The sequence below is a fragment of the Scomber scombrus genome, chromosome 19, assembly GCF_963691925.1.
Source record: "Scomber scombrus chromosome 19, fScoSco1.1, whole genome shotgun sequence".
In the NCBI taxonomy this organism is placed as follows: domain Eukaryota; kingdom Metazoa; phylum Chordata; class Actinopteri; order Scombriformes; family Scombridae; genus Scomber; species Scomber scombrus.
The window spans coordinates 14,014,277-14,030,735 of NC_084988.1; the positions used below are offsets into that span (position 1 = coordinate 14,014,277).

A 16,459-nucleotide genomic window follows, 5' to 3' on the forward strand; every position below is an offset into this window, starting at 1 on the left:
GAGAGTCCTTTATTCTGTCACTAAATGCAAATTGCTAATACCCCTTTCTCCTATAGCGGGTCTAGAGTTTTGATTTTACTGGTCCACAAGGTAATTGGTGCACTGACGAAATATATCTGTATCACCCAGTCTTTACCACTAACAGTAAGAGCTGAGGTGGGTTACACTTATCTAACACGTCCAGTAAAATTTCTCAAATGTTATCCTCGATTCAGGTCTGCCGCCTTACTGGAGATAAGTTGAATGCAGCTGAGGATGTCATCAGGGTGGTAGTAAGTCCAGTACCCCAAACTAGAAATGGTTTGCTCTGCTTAAGAGTTCCTGAGCTGCTAGGGTGGAAGTGAGGTTAAAATAGTCACTGTGGGGATGTGTCTCAGCTGGTAGTGTCACAATTCCTTCCTCAGAGTCAAAACTTGAATGAGAGTCGGTCAGTTAACAACCAACCCTTTAGGTAACCAACAGACATGAACCATATACAGACCTGTTACCTAGAATTGTGGGTTGACTGCCCAACATGGGATCATAGGATACATCTGAGGGGAGATGATGAAGGGGAAATTCCCTCTTTGGTACAGACAATCAGTAACACATATAACCAGTGTCCAGGGGTTAAACAGATATTGCAAAATTTGGGGGGGAAAAACAACCTAGAACAATACCAATTTGCCATGTAAAGAGGTAAATTAGTTTCACTAAAACAGAATATCCTCTACTAAGATAAAGTGCAATAGATCACAATGATCCTTTGAATATCATATATTTACATTAAAGCTGAAACAATTAGTCAATCAAAAGACAACTAATCAACTGATCGATTAATCAATTGGATTGAGTACTCTATTAAAAGTATTTTTCTTTTCTTTTTCCAAGTAAAAATTCCAAACTTGACGGTTTCAAATGTGAGAATTTACTGCTTTTCAGTCTCCTTGTAAATTGATTTTCTTTGGGCTTTGGACTGTTAATCAGACATAAGGTATTTGATAACTGTTTTGGGCTGTAGGAAATTGGCATTTTGGACCTTTTTTTTGGGTGTTTGACAGATCAAACTGATTAATCAAGCAAATGATTGGTAGATTAATTGATCATTATATTATATTAGCTGTAGACCTCATTTACATGAAGCTTGTTAGCATGTCTTTGGATTCTTCAGCAGTTTCTATAGTTTGGTTATAGTTCTTCTTTAGCACCGGCATCAGTTCCCTTCTTCACTGGTTGCACAACATCTTATTGTCTTTTCTCTCCTTGTTGGCGACCAGCAGGCAGCGCTGTGTTCACGCTTGAGGCATGAAGCAAAGCATCCAGAACATTCCCTGTTGTCTCAATACACCCAACAGGTGAACTGTCAAAGGAAGAGGGGGAGTGGGACACTGAGAGATCCGGAGCTGCACGAGACTGAATGGTAAGAAATATGATGCCTACCACTGAACAAAGGGTGTAGAGCCATAGTATGATAGGTTCACATTTGCGGCCATTCACAGTGCAGGGGAAAAAAAGAACTTTTAGCAGCTCCATGAAGTTGTCACACTGCACTCACTGTACACTTTCCCCCAGGGGCCGGGTGTCTGAGTGGGATAACAAGTACTGCCACAGTGCACTGGTCTTGGGAATGGTATGCAGTACACTCTGTACAGTGATCCTAAAGTTTGTCTGAGCCTAGCTGTTGCAGCTGCAGCAGTTGGTACTGGGAGGTACAAACGTGTAGATGTTTTGCATTATTCTGATTTATTTAATCTCTACTCAGCAGTATTATCTTTAGTGTTATCTCAGTGTGTTGTGCAATAGTTTTAAGACATTATGAGGAGGGAAGGCTTACAGAGACATAGTGATGAAACATATAGTAACAAAAGAAATGGAGAGAATAGGACAAACATAAAGAAAGAGACCGACTGAGAGAGAGGGACAACGAGGCAAGTTGGGAGAACTTCAAAGATAAATGACCACTGCCTCAAAAATCTAAACCGGTGTTGTTGATAATGGAACATTTGTTATGTAAGAAACCCCAGTGGGTTCTCTGCAGTAGGTTCAACAGCCTCTGCAAACATGAACATGTCAGTGCATCCTGTCTCTGTGGCTCTCTTCCTCTCTGTCCCCGAGCTGCACCTACAGCCAAGGGCTGGGTGAACTTTATCTCAACATGTGGCAAAGGCCAGTTGGTTTGGCTTGGCCAAAGTTTTTAGTTTAATAGAGGTTACAATAAGGAGTGGACACTGCTTATCTTCTCACTTGCGCGCACAAGAGACAGACCAGCTGTCGTGTCTATGGATGGTTAAACTTCCAGGAATTATGTGCTCCAACGTTTGATGTAAAACATTGTTGGATTTGTTGAAATGTCACATTTTAGGCTGAATGAAACAGTTTTTCGTTATGGGTCATTGTCAGTCTGTCACTGTAATAATGAGATCTTTCATTCTGAGAGCTGTTGTTATTGTGATTAATGTTTTGTTAGTATTTATTGATGGTGCTCTCCCTAAGGGTGAACATCTTCTGTTTTACACCTGCACTCACTGATCTGACAGCACTGACAGGCTCTACAACTTCGTCAAATGTCTTTGTCGCACGTCTGGTTGCCCTTTCAGGTGTTTGCATTTCAATCATGTGGGAAATGATGAGGCGGTTTGCAGGTCTGTGTGGTCTCACCTTCTCCGGGAACAAAGAGAGCAAACAAAGATTTTTGACAAATCTTTAAATTAAAGTTGTATCTTATTTGTGCTCTTACCTGTGCATGTTCTCCAGGCCAGCAAAGACAATCACACTGTAGGACAGACCGCTCTGCACCAGGAAATGAAGAGAATACCTGTGGGGAGAGATAGACAACATAAATAATAATGTATGTTATTGATCCTTCCATATTCAAATTTTGACATTTGGTTTCTTGGTTTGTCATTTACTGGAAAACTTCATAAGATGAAGGCCTCTTCTGTTTACTAAGCTATATTAGACTCTACTTGGTCTTGTCATTATCATCCACATCCTGTTTTATCATCTAATACTGTCATTAGGAAGAGGAAATTATAAACATTATGAAACCAGTGTCACACCATCAGCCATGTGAGGCAAGACCACCGGAACCAGAAATGTGTCATCTCCAGTCACAGGACTAAAAGAAAAGCCTGACCAACACATTCTGCCTTTCAGCTGCAAGATTCCTTATATCACTATTAGAGGAAGAAATTTCTGTGCATATGTGCGTCGGGAAGATTTTTATGTACCTCCCTCCCCTTCCTGTGAAGCACACGCGTACACAAACAGACACACAGTTCAACAGCGGCAGCAGCTAACAGATGGGCCTTTGAAGGGCGCAGTGTGTGATGCTCCCGACGTCATGCCGCCCCCCGGGAGAGGAGAGATGCCACACTGTGTTAGTAGTGAGTCAACAAAGAGGGCAAGGGCATCAGGGGTTGGCGAGGAACAAGGAAACGCAGGCTGGGTGAATTATATGAGCTGCTCAGCAAATAAAAGGGTTAAGAAGGCAGTCATATCTGAAGGGAGGGAGAGGGAAAGAGATCTAAAATTCTTACACTAAGCAGCATTTTGACCTCTGACCTATTGGCTTGGGTAGTATTAATCAACCACGACAATCTCTTCATGTATCTACAGAGCCTAAAACAAACTTGGTGCCCTTTGGTGGAGAGAAATGTTCCGACTGTCACAATCTCTGACGGTTTTCTCCAGTGACATTCAGAAACGAGCTTGTCTGTCTGACAGAGAGGGAACACATCCTAAAATACACAAATACGACACTCTGCAGCATCTGCTTCTCCAGGGCTGCAGCCAGGTGCCCTCTAAGACAAAGCTGTGTGTGTGTGTGTGTGTGTGTGTGTGTGTGTGTGTGTGTGTGTGTGTGTGTGTGTGTGTGTGTGTGTGTGTGTGTGTGTGTGTGTGTGTGTGTGTGTGTGTGTGTGTGTGTGTGTGTGTGTGTGTGTGTGTGTGTGTGTGTGTGTGTGTGTGTGTAATGAAAGTGTGAATTACTATGTGTGTGTACATGAGCAAATGCAAGCATGTGCATAGATGCATTCATGCATTACACACAAGCGAGCTGCATTGGCACACCCTGATTGGGATCCTTTATGAACATGTACACTACTGCTCTACGGGCTCTATTGTAAGTTGCTGAGACAAGTTTATCAAATTATTTCACATATTCTTGTAATTAGCGTATAATTATTATCGTTGAATGTGTTTAAAATACTTAGCCCAAAGCATTCAGCCAAGTACAATAAAATACCCAATACTGGCTTCATAAATTATACCTGCTTATATAGATATGTATAGAAGATTTTAATGTATTAATTACTGTAGCAAATAAAACTATCTGTCAGGCTTTCATGGACATAAACCTTATGTATTGATTATTTGGCCCATTTGGTCAAATAGGTTGTCATGCCTTGGTTAAATGGAGGAGTCCTGAACTCTAATTAATCATTGAATCTATTTTTCATTGATATTTGAATATCTATTTGCATATACTATGTTGAACTTTCCTACAAATCTTGTTTGGTTGACCAGTAGAACAGTACCCAAACACAGCTCAGTGACTACAGTGCAGCTGTTTTACTTCCAAGTCTCACTTCCTTATTTTTACACATATTCGTGTATTTTTGTTGCGCTGCTAAGAAATGCTTTGATTCCAGAAATGAGTCAAGAGGTTTACTGAAGGCTCAACTTACAGTTTCTGACAACTCCACTGCCACTGTTTGGTTTTTTTTAACCTGTACTGGATATTTACTGATCTCATGTTCGATTCAGATTAAACTGGAGTAAAAGAGAAAGAAACATCTAGTAAATCATTTGTTGATCAAAATAAAACATACAAAACTATTATTATTATTATTATGATAAAAAATGGATGGCTGGGCGGATAAAGATTACATAATTGCTTTATTTATGACAGATATCAGTGTCTTGCAGTGTCTTGTTTCTGATTCAGGAACATCTTAAACTACATCACCTCTCCTGTGTAGCCACAACAAATGATATCATCCAATCTCAGTTCTCAGTGTCAGACGCACTATGTACATGAACCTGTCTGTCTGTAGGTGATCAAATAAAGCCCTATCACCCATTAACTGATGACCAGGTAACATTTCACCTGGTTAGCATTTTCCCTTATCGCTGGCTGCCTGCCAGGCTAATGTTTCCTATGTTTGCTCCCACACACACACACACAGAGCGGCACTTTGAGAGGCACTGCCAGAGGTACAGTGGGTTGTCTATTACAGGGTAATAGCTTCCTAATTGGATATCAGTTACCAACAGATTGACCCATTTGCTCTGGCAAAGATGAGGAGATTGAGGAAGGGCAGGGCAGAAGTGAGATAAGAGAAGGAGAAGATGGCAACAAAAAGGAGAAAAATGGTGAAGGCAGGACAATGAAAGGAACAGAAGCAGAATAAGACACAGCAAACTTACAACTATTACTCAGAACGTTTCCTCATCATCCTCAACAATAAAGTAATTCACTTTGAAATAGCTATTTGTGGTCCCTCATAAAAATATTGTTATTAAATAGTTCATAACTTTTGTTCTTCAGAATGGTATATTTCTAATTTCATGCAGGAAACCCACCAAATGTAGATGAAATGGATGGATAACGTTTATAAGCTAACATTATTGTTTCAGACTGTTAAAGTGATTCCGGACTACTAATTATTAATTAACACAGAGGTTTAAAATGATCTATTGAGCAGCTAATGGATTTCCCACTAAGTGATACAATTAAGTCATGTGCTCTGTTTTGTTGTTCTGTTTCATTTCAACATTCATCGCTCAACATGTATAAATAATCTAATTTCAAATCAATAAATTATATTTCTTATCTGACAAATTTATATCCATAGTTTTACCGTTTACACTTTGTGCTCAGGACATATTCAATTATTAAGCAACGTGCGGACAGTGTTATATCCAAATCTGAGTAACAGGAGCTCTACCTAGCTGTTTCTTTATAAAGATGACTCCACAAATTCACTATAATGCTAATGCTAGCTGCTAATCCAAATACTATGTATGAAATGTCAAGTCCTCTCTTATTCAGTCCCTTGACATTCAGTCTTGCTTTTTTGGTTTGTTTTATTTAACAAATGATCAAAAATATTCAGTTTACTATCATATATGTCAAAGAAAAACAAACCCTTACATTTCTAGAAGCTGGAAGTGGCTTTATATTGGGAATTGATGCTTGATAAGTTTAAATTTAAAAGATGAATTGATTATCAAATTTCTCTAAATCAACCAACTGATTAATTGATTAATAGTTTCTTCTTTGGCTGAAAGGCTCACGTACATTATCTGTGGTTTATTGAGTGGCATTCTGGGAAATGTAGGAAATCCCCAAATAAAGTAGAAATGGACAAAGCAGAAGTGGATACTTGCATAACATTTCAGATCACAATTACTGAAGCATGAAAGTAACAAAATCCACATTCTGCAGGAAAGTCTGTGGCAACAGTCTGACATACAATAATGAGGGGAAGAAATGAGAAAGAAAGGAGGGAAGGAAGGAAGGAAGGAACAAACTATAACCGGATAGTGATGAGAAGGAACGAAACGCAGGATAAAACAGCTGACAACAGCGAGTGACTCACCAGCCAAAGCAGAAGAGAGCCAAGTAGAAGCCCAGCAGAGTGGCCACCACATGTCTGATGAAGGGACTGGTCTTACTGGGGTGGAGGTAGATCCGAAACCACAAGGCCATTAGCAGGGCGAACAGCTGACCTGCCACAAAGTTAACCTGCATGGGGGAGAAGGAAGGGGGGGGGGGGGGGGGGGGGGGGGGGGGCCAGCATATCAGCACTGTTAGAAATTTATAAAATCAGGAAGCGAAACTGATTGCAGAAGCTGGATCCGCATCAAGTTCTGGGATTAGAGCAATAAATAACGTAGATAAAGTGTTCCTTTATTTGAGTTTGACGAAATATTGCACAGAGGAGCGTCTATAAGATACGTGAACTTAAATGTCTCGTTTCTTCACAGAGTACACGTGTGAAGAAACGAGACATTTAACACGCTCTTAAATGAAAAACTTTAGGAGCACAGTGAAAAATGTTCAACTAACGCAGAGTTTATGAACTCAGTAACAGGCCGACTTCTCCACGGTTTATCTTTCACACTAAGTCATTACTATGTCTTAGTGTCTTCGATTGTTGTCAGATACCACCTGCTGCTGTTTGTGCTGTGCTGTGTGGGGATGTGCTCAGGTCTTTGTCAAACAGACACAAATTTAAATACACTGAGGGCAGCCTAGCGCAAGATCTGCATTCAGAGAGAACAGCGTTTCTCTAAAGTATCAACAAGAGAACAAGACCTGAACCATCCGTCACCTTTTTGTGTTGGACCGCAGACAAGAACTTAACTCAGTCAGAAACAATTCTCACGGTGTGTTTAAACTAGAGCTGCAAAGATTAGTTGATTAATCGATTAGATGATCAACAGTAACTGTGAATTCATTCGTCTACTATGACTGACAGCTACCAGAGTGCCACCACCCTCCCCCTACTTACGGAGGACAGACTGGCGACTGTCAGATGGACGGCAATCGTGGGTGACAATGAAGAAGAAAAGCAAGCAAATTAATGAGCCACGCGCAGCTGCTTTCACACTCAGACTCAGAGAGAGGTTTGACAGTCTCTAAAAGTACATTCATGGCTCTTTGTAAAAGCTTATGTGCGGCTAACATTACCGGCTCGGCACCGAGAGGCTGACCGGTGTGTGTATGCGTGTGTGTGTCTGATTGGGTATGTCAGTATGTAGACAGAGCCCTGCTGCTTATCATGATTAATAGCCCCTTTTACACAGCCTGTTCAAGGCAGGAACGCTGCACCTTTATTCCGCCTCGCTGTTCTATATAAAAAGGTACAGACATGGGGTGGGGGGTGGGGGGGGGGGGGGTTTGCTCTGCCAATAAGCTAAGTATGGAGGTGGTCACAGGTCCTTCTTTACAGCTGCAATGTTGGATCTCGGTATAAAATAGCATTACATTACCATCCTCAGCCCTGAATATTATATAGTGTAAAGTTCTTGTAAAGCTTCATTAGTAATTGGTCCATGTGTTGCCTTTACTGTCAAAGAAAAAGAACATCTAACTAAAACCCTAAATAGAGTACAGCATAGTTATATGTTACTGTTGTGTAACATGTTGGATGGCATTAATAATTTCACAGTTTTCCAAGAAAATTATAAAGAAATGAATCTTAAGAATAATGAATGAATATGGATCAAATTTTATGCAACCTACCAGAATCAAGCCTTTGAAACTAGCTAATGGCTAACTAGCTAATTAGCAAGCTAACGTCCTTCCTAATGTAACGGTAACAATTATATCTCTGGGTTTTTCTTCACAGTAACTGTTAACATAGCACTGGTCACTCTGATTGATAATTTAATTAACAATGTTAATCATGACAAACAAATAAAAACATGTTCATGTAAATTTTATTACAAACATGATTATCACCCACTTTTGTAGCTAAGGGGTTAAAACATATAAAAACAGTTGCTTTCTGTTTTCCAGTATGCAATAAAACAAGAAAGACAAATCTCATGTAAACAATATACAGTATGTGTTATTTATGTTGTCTTTGTACATACATTCTGGCTGGGAGCTCCCATTAAAACTGGGTGAGAGTGGGTGTTTGAGACGCTGTTTCATCCCCTAATGGCACAGCAAAGAGGCTTTACTCCAGACAATAGTGAGATTGACTGGATCCATCGAGGGAGGACAATGGAAACCTCTCTTTTTGATTACTAACCTTTTATCTGTACTCATCCTGAACCATATGGTGTTAGATAGGAAGGATGGAGTGTATACATCATAACCTATTGATCTGACTGGATTATGCTAAGACTTTTTGACTGGAACACTATAGTGACCCGCAGCCCACCCACCGAACTGTGAATAATAATTTTTTCTCTTTGTTTGTCATCACTGACGCAGGTAATACAGTGTTTGGGCATGTGTGCGCCCATGTCCTTTCACCCTGTAAACAGAAAAGACTCAGGGATAATTAAAAGTTAAATGTGTCTTGCAATTAAAAGGTACACTGTGGAGGATTTGTTGGTTGGTTTTTCTAAAAAAAAAAAAAAAAAAGAGAGAGAGAGAGAGAGAGAGAGAGAGACTCTGGCAAGAACAAAAGTCATAATTCAGATAAATAAAATGTTATTTTCTGATTTATGTTTTAAATCACAAATAAACACACCCATAGCTCCACACAACCCTGCAGTAAGGTGCCACATTGCCAGATTTTGTGTAAATACAGAAGTTCATCCTGTCTGCTGTGAATTTTCTGCTCTGTGTGTGTGTGTGTGTGTGTGTGTGTGTGTGTGTGTGTGTGTGTGTGTGTGTGTGTGTGTGTGTGTGTGTGTGTGTGTGTGTGTGTGTGTGTAGCTCAGGCCCCGCTGTCAGGCAGACACACAGTCCTGCTGCTCTTTATACATGCATGACACACAGAGAGCAGGGCAGAGCAGAGGGACAGAGACAGCGATGTATCCTGGTTGCTACACTACGAATCCTGACCTCACACCCTGTGCACTGATTTAGCTAGGGGCTAAATACCCACTGCCCAAAGGCTGCCCACACACTGCAAAATAATAAAAAATTAAGTACATACACACAGAGGGCAGGGTCTCTGCAGATAAATACACGGCTGCACACTTGGAGATTAATTTTGTATGAGTCTATGTAGTGTTTTTTAGGAAAATCCTGCATAGTATACCTATACCATCACATATATTGTATATTGTACATATGCAGAAAGTAAAAGCTTACAGACATTTTTAGTAAATCCTTGCTGACTCTTTTTACAAATGGAAATACACAAACAAACTGACCCACAAGGCCTATATGAGTAACTGCAATGCATGAACTCTAACTTAGTACAATGACGTCAACTCACATTTGTGGTTATACATGGTCTGTGACTACACATTTTTTAAAAACCATCTTTTTAGAGTTTTAAAGGGCTGATTTTAGACGAAAGAGTAGCAGAAGAAGAAAATCCACACAAGGCACAAACCGGACGGAAAGAAATCCTGGCATTAAAAGGATAACAATTTAGATTCAATAGTGATTCTGATATTGTTTGTGTTATGTCACGTTCAGCGATGCGTATCTGCAGGCGCAACGCCGTAATCATGTATATAGGTCATGTTAACAGATCCGTCTGGCCAGAAAGTGGTGAAAGGAGACACCATAAACGCCATCCATTATCTATGGATCCTGCATGATTAATGAGAGTGTGTGTGTGTGTGGGGGGGGGGTGGTGGTGGCAGATATGGCTTTAAGTATGTTGGTCATTTAGTCTGCATGGCTAACAGATGTAGCGACAAATCATCTGCAGCATTAGCCTGAGTGTATCATATCAGATGGCATTTGGAAGCCCAGATTGAGGTCTTTGTTTTTGCCTATATATACATGACCACACACACACACACACACACACACACACACACACACACACACACACACACACACACACACACACACACACACACACACACACACACACACACACACACACACACACACACACACACACACACACACACACACAGTTGTTTAAAATGTATATTATTCACAAATAATCTAGCAGGAGAAGCTATAATAAGGCTGTGAGCTGGTTCTGGTGCTTCTGTCTGTGAGTCTCGTACACAAAATACCAACTCATAATCACGTCATTACACCAGCCGTTTGGTCCCCCCCCCCCGTCCGGGTGTGTCATTTTAGCTGCAGATAGCGTTTCTATGGTGTCTGAAAGCAAACTACCAGTCATCTGTCTATTTGTTATAGATCCAAGGCAAACAACCCAACCTAGCTGTGTGCAAATAAAAAATGAGTGTTTATTGACACTGGAGGCAATTTCCATATTTCAGCCATGAAAAATACAGCAAGCGCACCTTTTTTTAGTCCATATAAATCCCTTCCCCGTGTGAATCACTGACTGTTGTTCTGATCTCTGGTGTCACTAATCTAGACCCAGGTAGAACTGCATATCATCCCCTCTTTCTCAAAAATCTTAAGTGCTTAGAAATAAAATGTGATGCCTTGGCAATAACGAATCACATCAAATATCCCCTCTGGCTTCCCCCTTCTCATTTGAGCCTCTTTTTCAAACAGTGTTTACCCAATCTGCAGTTTTGGAAGTCATTTCACGCTTTGATTACTTCAAGCTGCTCTTTTGGAGAAGAAGTCGTCATCGCTGGTCGGCTGAATGAAAAGCTGACTTGCCGGTCTGTGTGCCTCCCCGCAGAATCACGGACGAGCTCATTTGCAAACCAGCAAACATCCCACACGTACTATAGACACTGATTCATCAAAGCAAACCACAGAGGCAAAAATAGCCAGGAATGTCAAATAGTTAGTAGGTTTATGGCATGAATCAAGCTATTTTTTCTGTGCATGTACATGACTACGGCCTCCAAAGCAAACAGCAGTCTGTAAGTAAATCAATACAAGCAGGTATATATATATATATATATATCTCTCTATCTATCTACTGTATACACCTTGGCTTATCGCTAACTATTGTTCAAGTGCTTGTTTCCTTGACAAATGAGCGAGAAGTTGAACTCTCTGTCTCTGTAATGACCTGAGAGTAAGAGTGTGAAATCAGCCCCTCCCTTCATATCAACATGTGGCTTTGTAAGGAAGGAATTTCATGTGGGAGACTGGAAGGGCGTGACAGAGGAACTGTATTGTTCACGGCAACGGCACAGCAGAGCCGTGGGGGACTACTCGAGAGCTGTGTGGCAACGGCAATGTATCAACTCTGAGTCGTCTATTTATAAGCTTTTCATCTAATATAAAGATTGATGCTGCAGTAGTTACCTTCTTTACAGTAGTACATTTGATTATGAAGCTTAAATAATGACAAGAATAAAAAGAGAATGTGGATTTAGATGAAAACTGGCAGAAGCTTCATGAAAAATGTGTCGAGTAGCCCTTCCCTGAGCAACTTGAACTCTTTCAACCTAACTTCCCATTAACTTTAAGAACTGTAGTAAAAAAAAAAAAAAAAACTTGAAATTGTGGAGGATTTTCGAGGCAGATCTTCCGTCATTAAAACTTTTATTACGTCCTGAATCATAATGGTCACATCAAAAAAACTGATCCCCAAAAACCTACTTGGTGTCTTACTGTGGCCACAAGCGACATGTGATGTTGGGTTTTTTGCTGGGGTTTCCTTTCCTTTTAATGCGGACAATCTGGTGTACTGTAAAGTTGGTATATACTCTGTCTGCAAAAACTGCAAAAAAAAAAAAAAAATTGGGGAACAATATTACACTATCATTTTATCAGTGATTTTAAGTGGAGCTGAACTAAATCAGCACAATGCTCTGTTGTAGCCGGGTGACATTGAAGTGACGCCCGCAGTTGAGAAATCAACTGTCAGAGTAAACACGACGGCTTTTGGAACATTTCCTCGGGCTGAGCAGCAGTTATATAATTTGACCACATGCCGGTCGACTTGCTACATTTCACTCACAGATGTGATTTTTACACTGATGCTACAGCAACCCTGGCTGTTATTTCAGCCTTATTTTAAAAGACGCGTTTCACATAGATGCAAGGATTTATGGGATAAATGGCAACCACGGATGCCTCCAGGGTGTATGATATACTTTACAGCAAACTGTGGGAGCTATGGCACTGTGCGACACAAACAATAAGATGTGAATGCTTAAAGAGACAATATCATTTGTGATAGTCTGGCCTTTTTAACAAATGCTGTGACTGTGTGTTTATTCCCTCTGCCTGTTACCAGTGTTGGGATAATAGCAGTTTACTGAATAAACACTTTGCAATAGAATAGCTCCTGTGCCAGGGTACATTGTTTCTCCATTCATAATACATGGATCTCTTCTTTCATTATTGATTCACTCTGAAACCAAACTTACCCTTGGGTACAGCGCTCTTATTGTTTCAGAAAGTAAGGCTGATTATCTGTGCTGCAGAAAGGTTTCAAAGAGATTCAAAGGGGACTACAAACGGAGGAGAAACTACTTTGGATAAATGCAATGCAGTAAACCTACTGTAATGTTATCCTGGTGGACTAAAAAAGACGGAAAAACTGGGGATGGTTTGAAGGACCAAAAATAATGAATGAACTTAAGTTGTGATGGTGGATAAAACCAGAAAATTATAGACGTAGAATCAAAAAGTTGGAACCATTCTCACTTGTTCTTTATGTTGTCCTTGGTCTACACTTGTTCGGTCTTATTATCAGCTTGTCTATCAACTGTGAAGCACTTTGAACTACATTAACCTGTATGAAAGGTGCTATATAAATAAAAAGTTTGATCCAACGCCAAACTCAAAGTGTCCTTGAAAGAGGACAGACACTGTTATTTCTCACCTGTCTGTTTTCCATTGACTGAGTCGCATTTTTCTCTTTTCTTATACTGTTATACAATGTTTCATATGTATCTGTTTGTTTTTGGCAGCCAAGCACAATAAAACTTTGGCCACCACAAATTGATTTTCATTTTTTTGAGCTGGGCACCCGACTATCTCTCTCTCTCTCTCTCTCTCCCTCCCTTTCTCTCAAACAGACGCACCTGCACTGTCTCACTGTCCCCCTGCTGCACACAAACAGCCACTTGTAAGCTTTTTACCCTGCAGTCACTTGAGAGGTGGGGTCAGCTATCCTCACTTAAAAACGTAAACACTTACAGATGGATTGTGTGTCTACATTGCTTTATAAAGCACTGACCATAGACTGTAAAAACAAGGGACTTCATGGTATATTCAGGTGGACCTTCTAAACTCTGAAATGTATACTTAAATGACAACCAAGATTGTTTAATTTTTCAAATGACGTACATCTATCTTTACTTTCTTGTTTTTTCTTACTTTTAATAACCACACAGCAAAGCAAAACCATAAAATTCAATCTTCACGATTCCATAAAATAATCAAATCAAACTGTTAACAGCATATTTTTGTACGTCAATTCTCTGGGTGGATCAAATTAAAACAAATGTAAAAAAGCATTTCTTCTAATTTTCTTTGATTCATTTTACCTCATAATCTAAAAGTCTCTCAGTCACAAATAACCCTGTCAACACTATTTCAATTTGTCTTTATTGGAAAAATAAAGCACAGAGAATAAAATAAATCCCCTATCAAGATTTTACCTAGGCTAGTTACCAGGTAAAAGGGTTAGTAACCAATCAGATTACACCTCTAGGAGCGAGGCTTCATTAATCCATAATAAACAGACAACTTCCACTCGCTATATTCATTTATGGCTGCTAAGCTTATTGATAATGCTGTTTTCACTGAACTTTAATTCAATATTACGACTTGTGAAGAACTGCAGAGATTTGGATGATAGAAGAAGGGGCTGGATGGGTCTGGGTTAATTAACCCTGGTTAATTAATAACATTTTCTCATTATACTGACAAATCATTTCATTTCAGTGGCATTATGTTTCCTTTAAAGTTCATTTTCTAGTGGGATTTAGTAATATACAAACATCATTTCTAAGAGATGGGGTTTGCAGCAGTGAGCACTTCAAGTGAGGTGTCTTAACCTGTTAGCATACAAACAAATGTGTAGTACATCACCAGTTTTAGACGTATTAAATCTTTGATTTAGGGTTGATTTGGGTGCTTGGACCCCAGAATATCTCCCTGCAGGCCTGGTTGTTGTTGTTTTTTTGACTGTCAAGCCAATACTTCCATCCTGTTACAAGTTACATAATTTGTCTCACCACAAAAAAAACAAAACAACCAAATTAAACAATGACTCAGTAAATACTCCAAGAAGGCAAATAAACATTTCCTGATCATTCTCAACTAGAGCTCTTTTCTCTCTTCGTCTTCAACATGCTCCGACCTCATCTCAAAACCTGAAGATACAGTCTCTCAGCAGATCAATCATATATTAAAAGAGCGTATGAATCGGAGAGAGACACAGCGAGGCAGGCGGACACCGTGCAGATGTTTTGATGGGTAGCAGACGCCAGGCGAGCGATTAGTGCTTAAGGCCAATAAGCTGTCAGGCAGTTCATCCTGGCAGCTGTGGCACAGGGCTAGGCTTTAAGAAGCGACATTATAGACTGACACACAGACTGGCAGAGGGAAAGAGGCTCAGGGGTGGGGGTGGCAGGGAGTCATTGTGGATGCAGTGGAAGACGGAGATAAGCTAGCATCCCGAAGCTCATTCTCAAGTGAAATACAGCGTGCGTGTCTGTGCGTCTGTGTGCATGCAAGGTGGAGAAACAGAAGGTTCCTCGGGGTTAAAAGCACTGCTCCGCTGTTCATTTCATCCTAACAACTCTTCCTGCATGTTTCCCTAATTTTCTATCTCTTTTTTTTTTTTTTTTTTTTTAAACCTACTCCTCCTGTTGTTGAAAATCATCACCAGAAGAAGAAGTGCTTCGCTCGCAATCATTTCACTACAAAGAATTTAAGAGCTTCTCTCCCTCTGCTTTAGTTGTAATCAATATCATCAGCTGCAGGTGTCACTTTGGAGAGGAGTTTTCGGGTAGACAGCGAAGTTGTGAAGAAAGGAAGGAAAGGATGCAAGAGGGAGCAGACGGATGAGGAGTCATTTTTCCTCTGGGCAGAGCTTTTCCTCTTTCCTCTTCTATAAAAAAAAAAAAAAAGTAAAAAAATGAACAAACCACCACAGGCAGCGTCAATACAAGCAACATTAAAAGCTACGCACTCACTCTGTACACCTGCAGCTTTTGTAAATAATGAGAAGCCGATAAAGAAAAAAGAAGCTGATGTGATGGTCTCACACATCTCAGGGACAACATGAATAGACAGAAAAGGAGGATTTGCAGCTAATCTGATAAACCCATCTAGTGACAGTTTCTAACCTTTATTTACCTGTCTGTGTGTGTGTGTGTCTGTGTCTGTGTGTGTGTGTGTGTGGAGAAAATGCAGAGCCAAGGCTTCCCATGAGGCACTGAGGCAGATAAACATCTCTATAAAACTGGCTTGTTGAGTCTGACCTGCTCTCTGCAGGTGCACAACACTCTTTGCTTGGGAAATGACTAAGTCCTTCAATGAGCATCACGCATCTCACACACACACACACACACGCACACGCACACACGCACACTAAAGGGGTAATATAATTTTTCATAAATAGAGCTCTTCTCTCGCCTCCCAGAGCACGTTTCCATGTTTAGCACACAGGGATTAAAATAGTTCCTTTTGCAAAGAGCAGCAGAGATGCCTCCCTGTCCGAGCTTTACTCACAGCAACTGGATGGTTTGTGTGTGTGTGTGTGTGTGTGTGTGTGTGTGTGTATGTGTATGTGTGTGTGTGTGTGCGCGCGTCTGTTTGTGTGCGTCTACACAAATGGGGGGGATAAATTTAGACAATCATTAGCATAAAACCCGTTTTTTTTCTCCAAGTCATTAAGTCACATCGCTCCCCACTCCTCCACCCGCTCAGCCTGTGTGCGTGCGCATGTGCACGCAGACACTTCAGCCCTGTTCTGCACAG

General features: G+C 40.5%; 1 protein-coding gene across 1 annotated transcript in view; it reads right to left on the bottom strand.

Annotated features, from left to right (window-relative positions):
* Positions 1–16,459, bottom strand: part of mboat2a (membrane bound O-acyltransferase domain containing 2a) — a 44,367-nt gene that overhangs the window by 15,243 nt on the left and 12,665 nt on the right. The window contains exons 2-3 of the mRNA XM_062440002.1: positions 6,585–6,730; positions 2,717–2,794 (exon numbers count right to left, since the gene is read on the bottom strand). Of these exons, the coding sequence (XP_062295986.1) occupies positions 2,717–2,794; positions 6,585–6,730 (224 nt within the window). The remainder of the gene's footprint in view (positions 1–2,716; positions 2,795–6,584; positions 6,731–16,459) is intronic.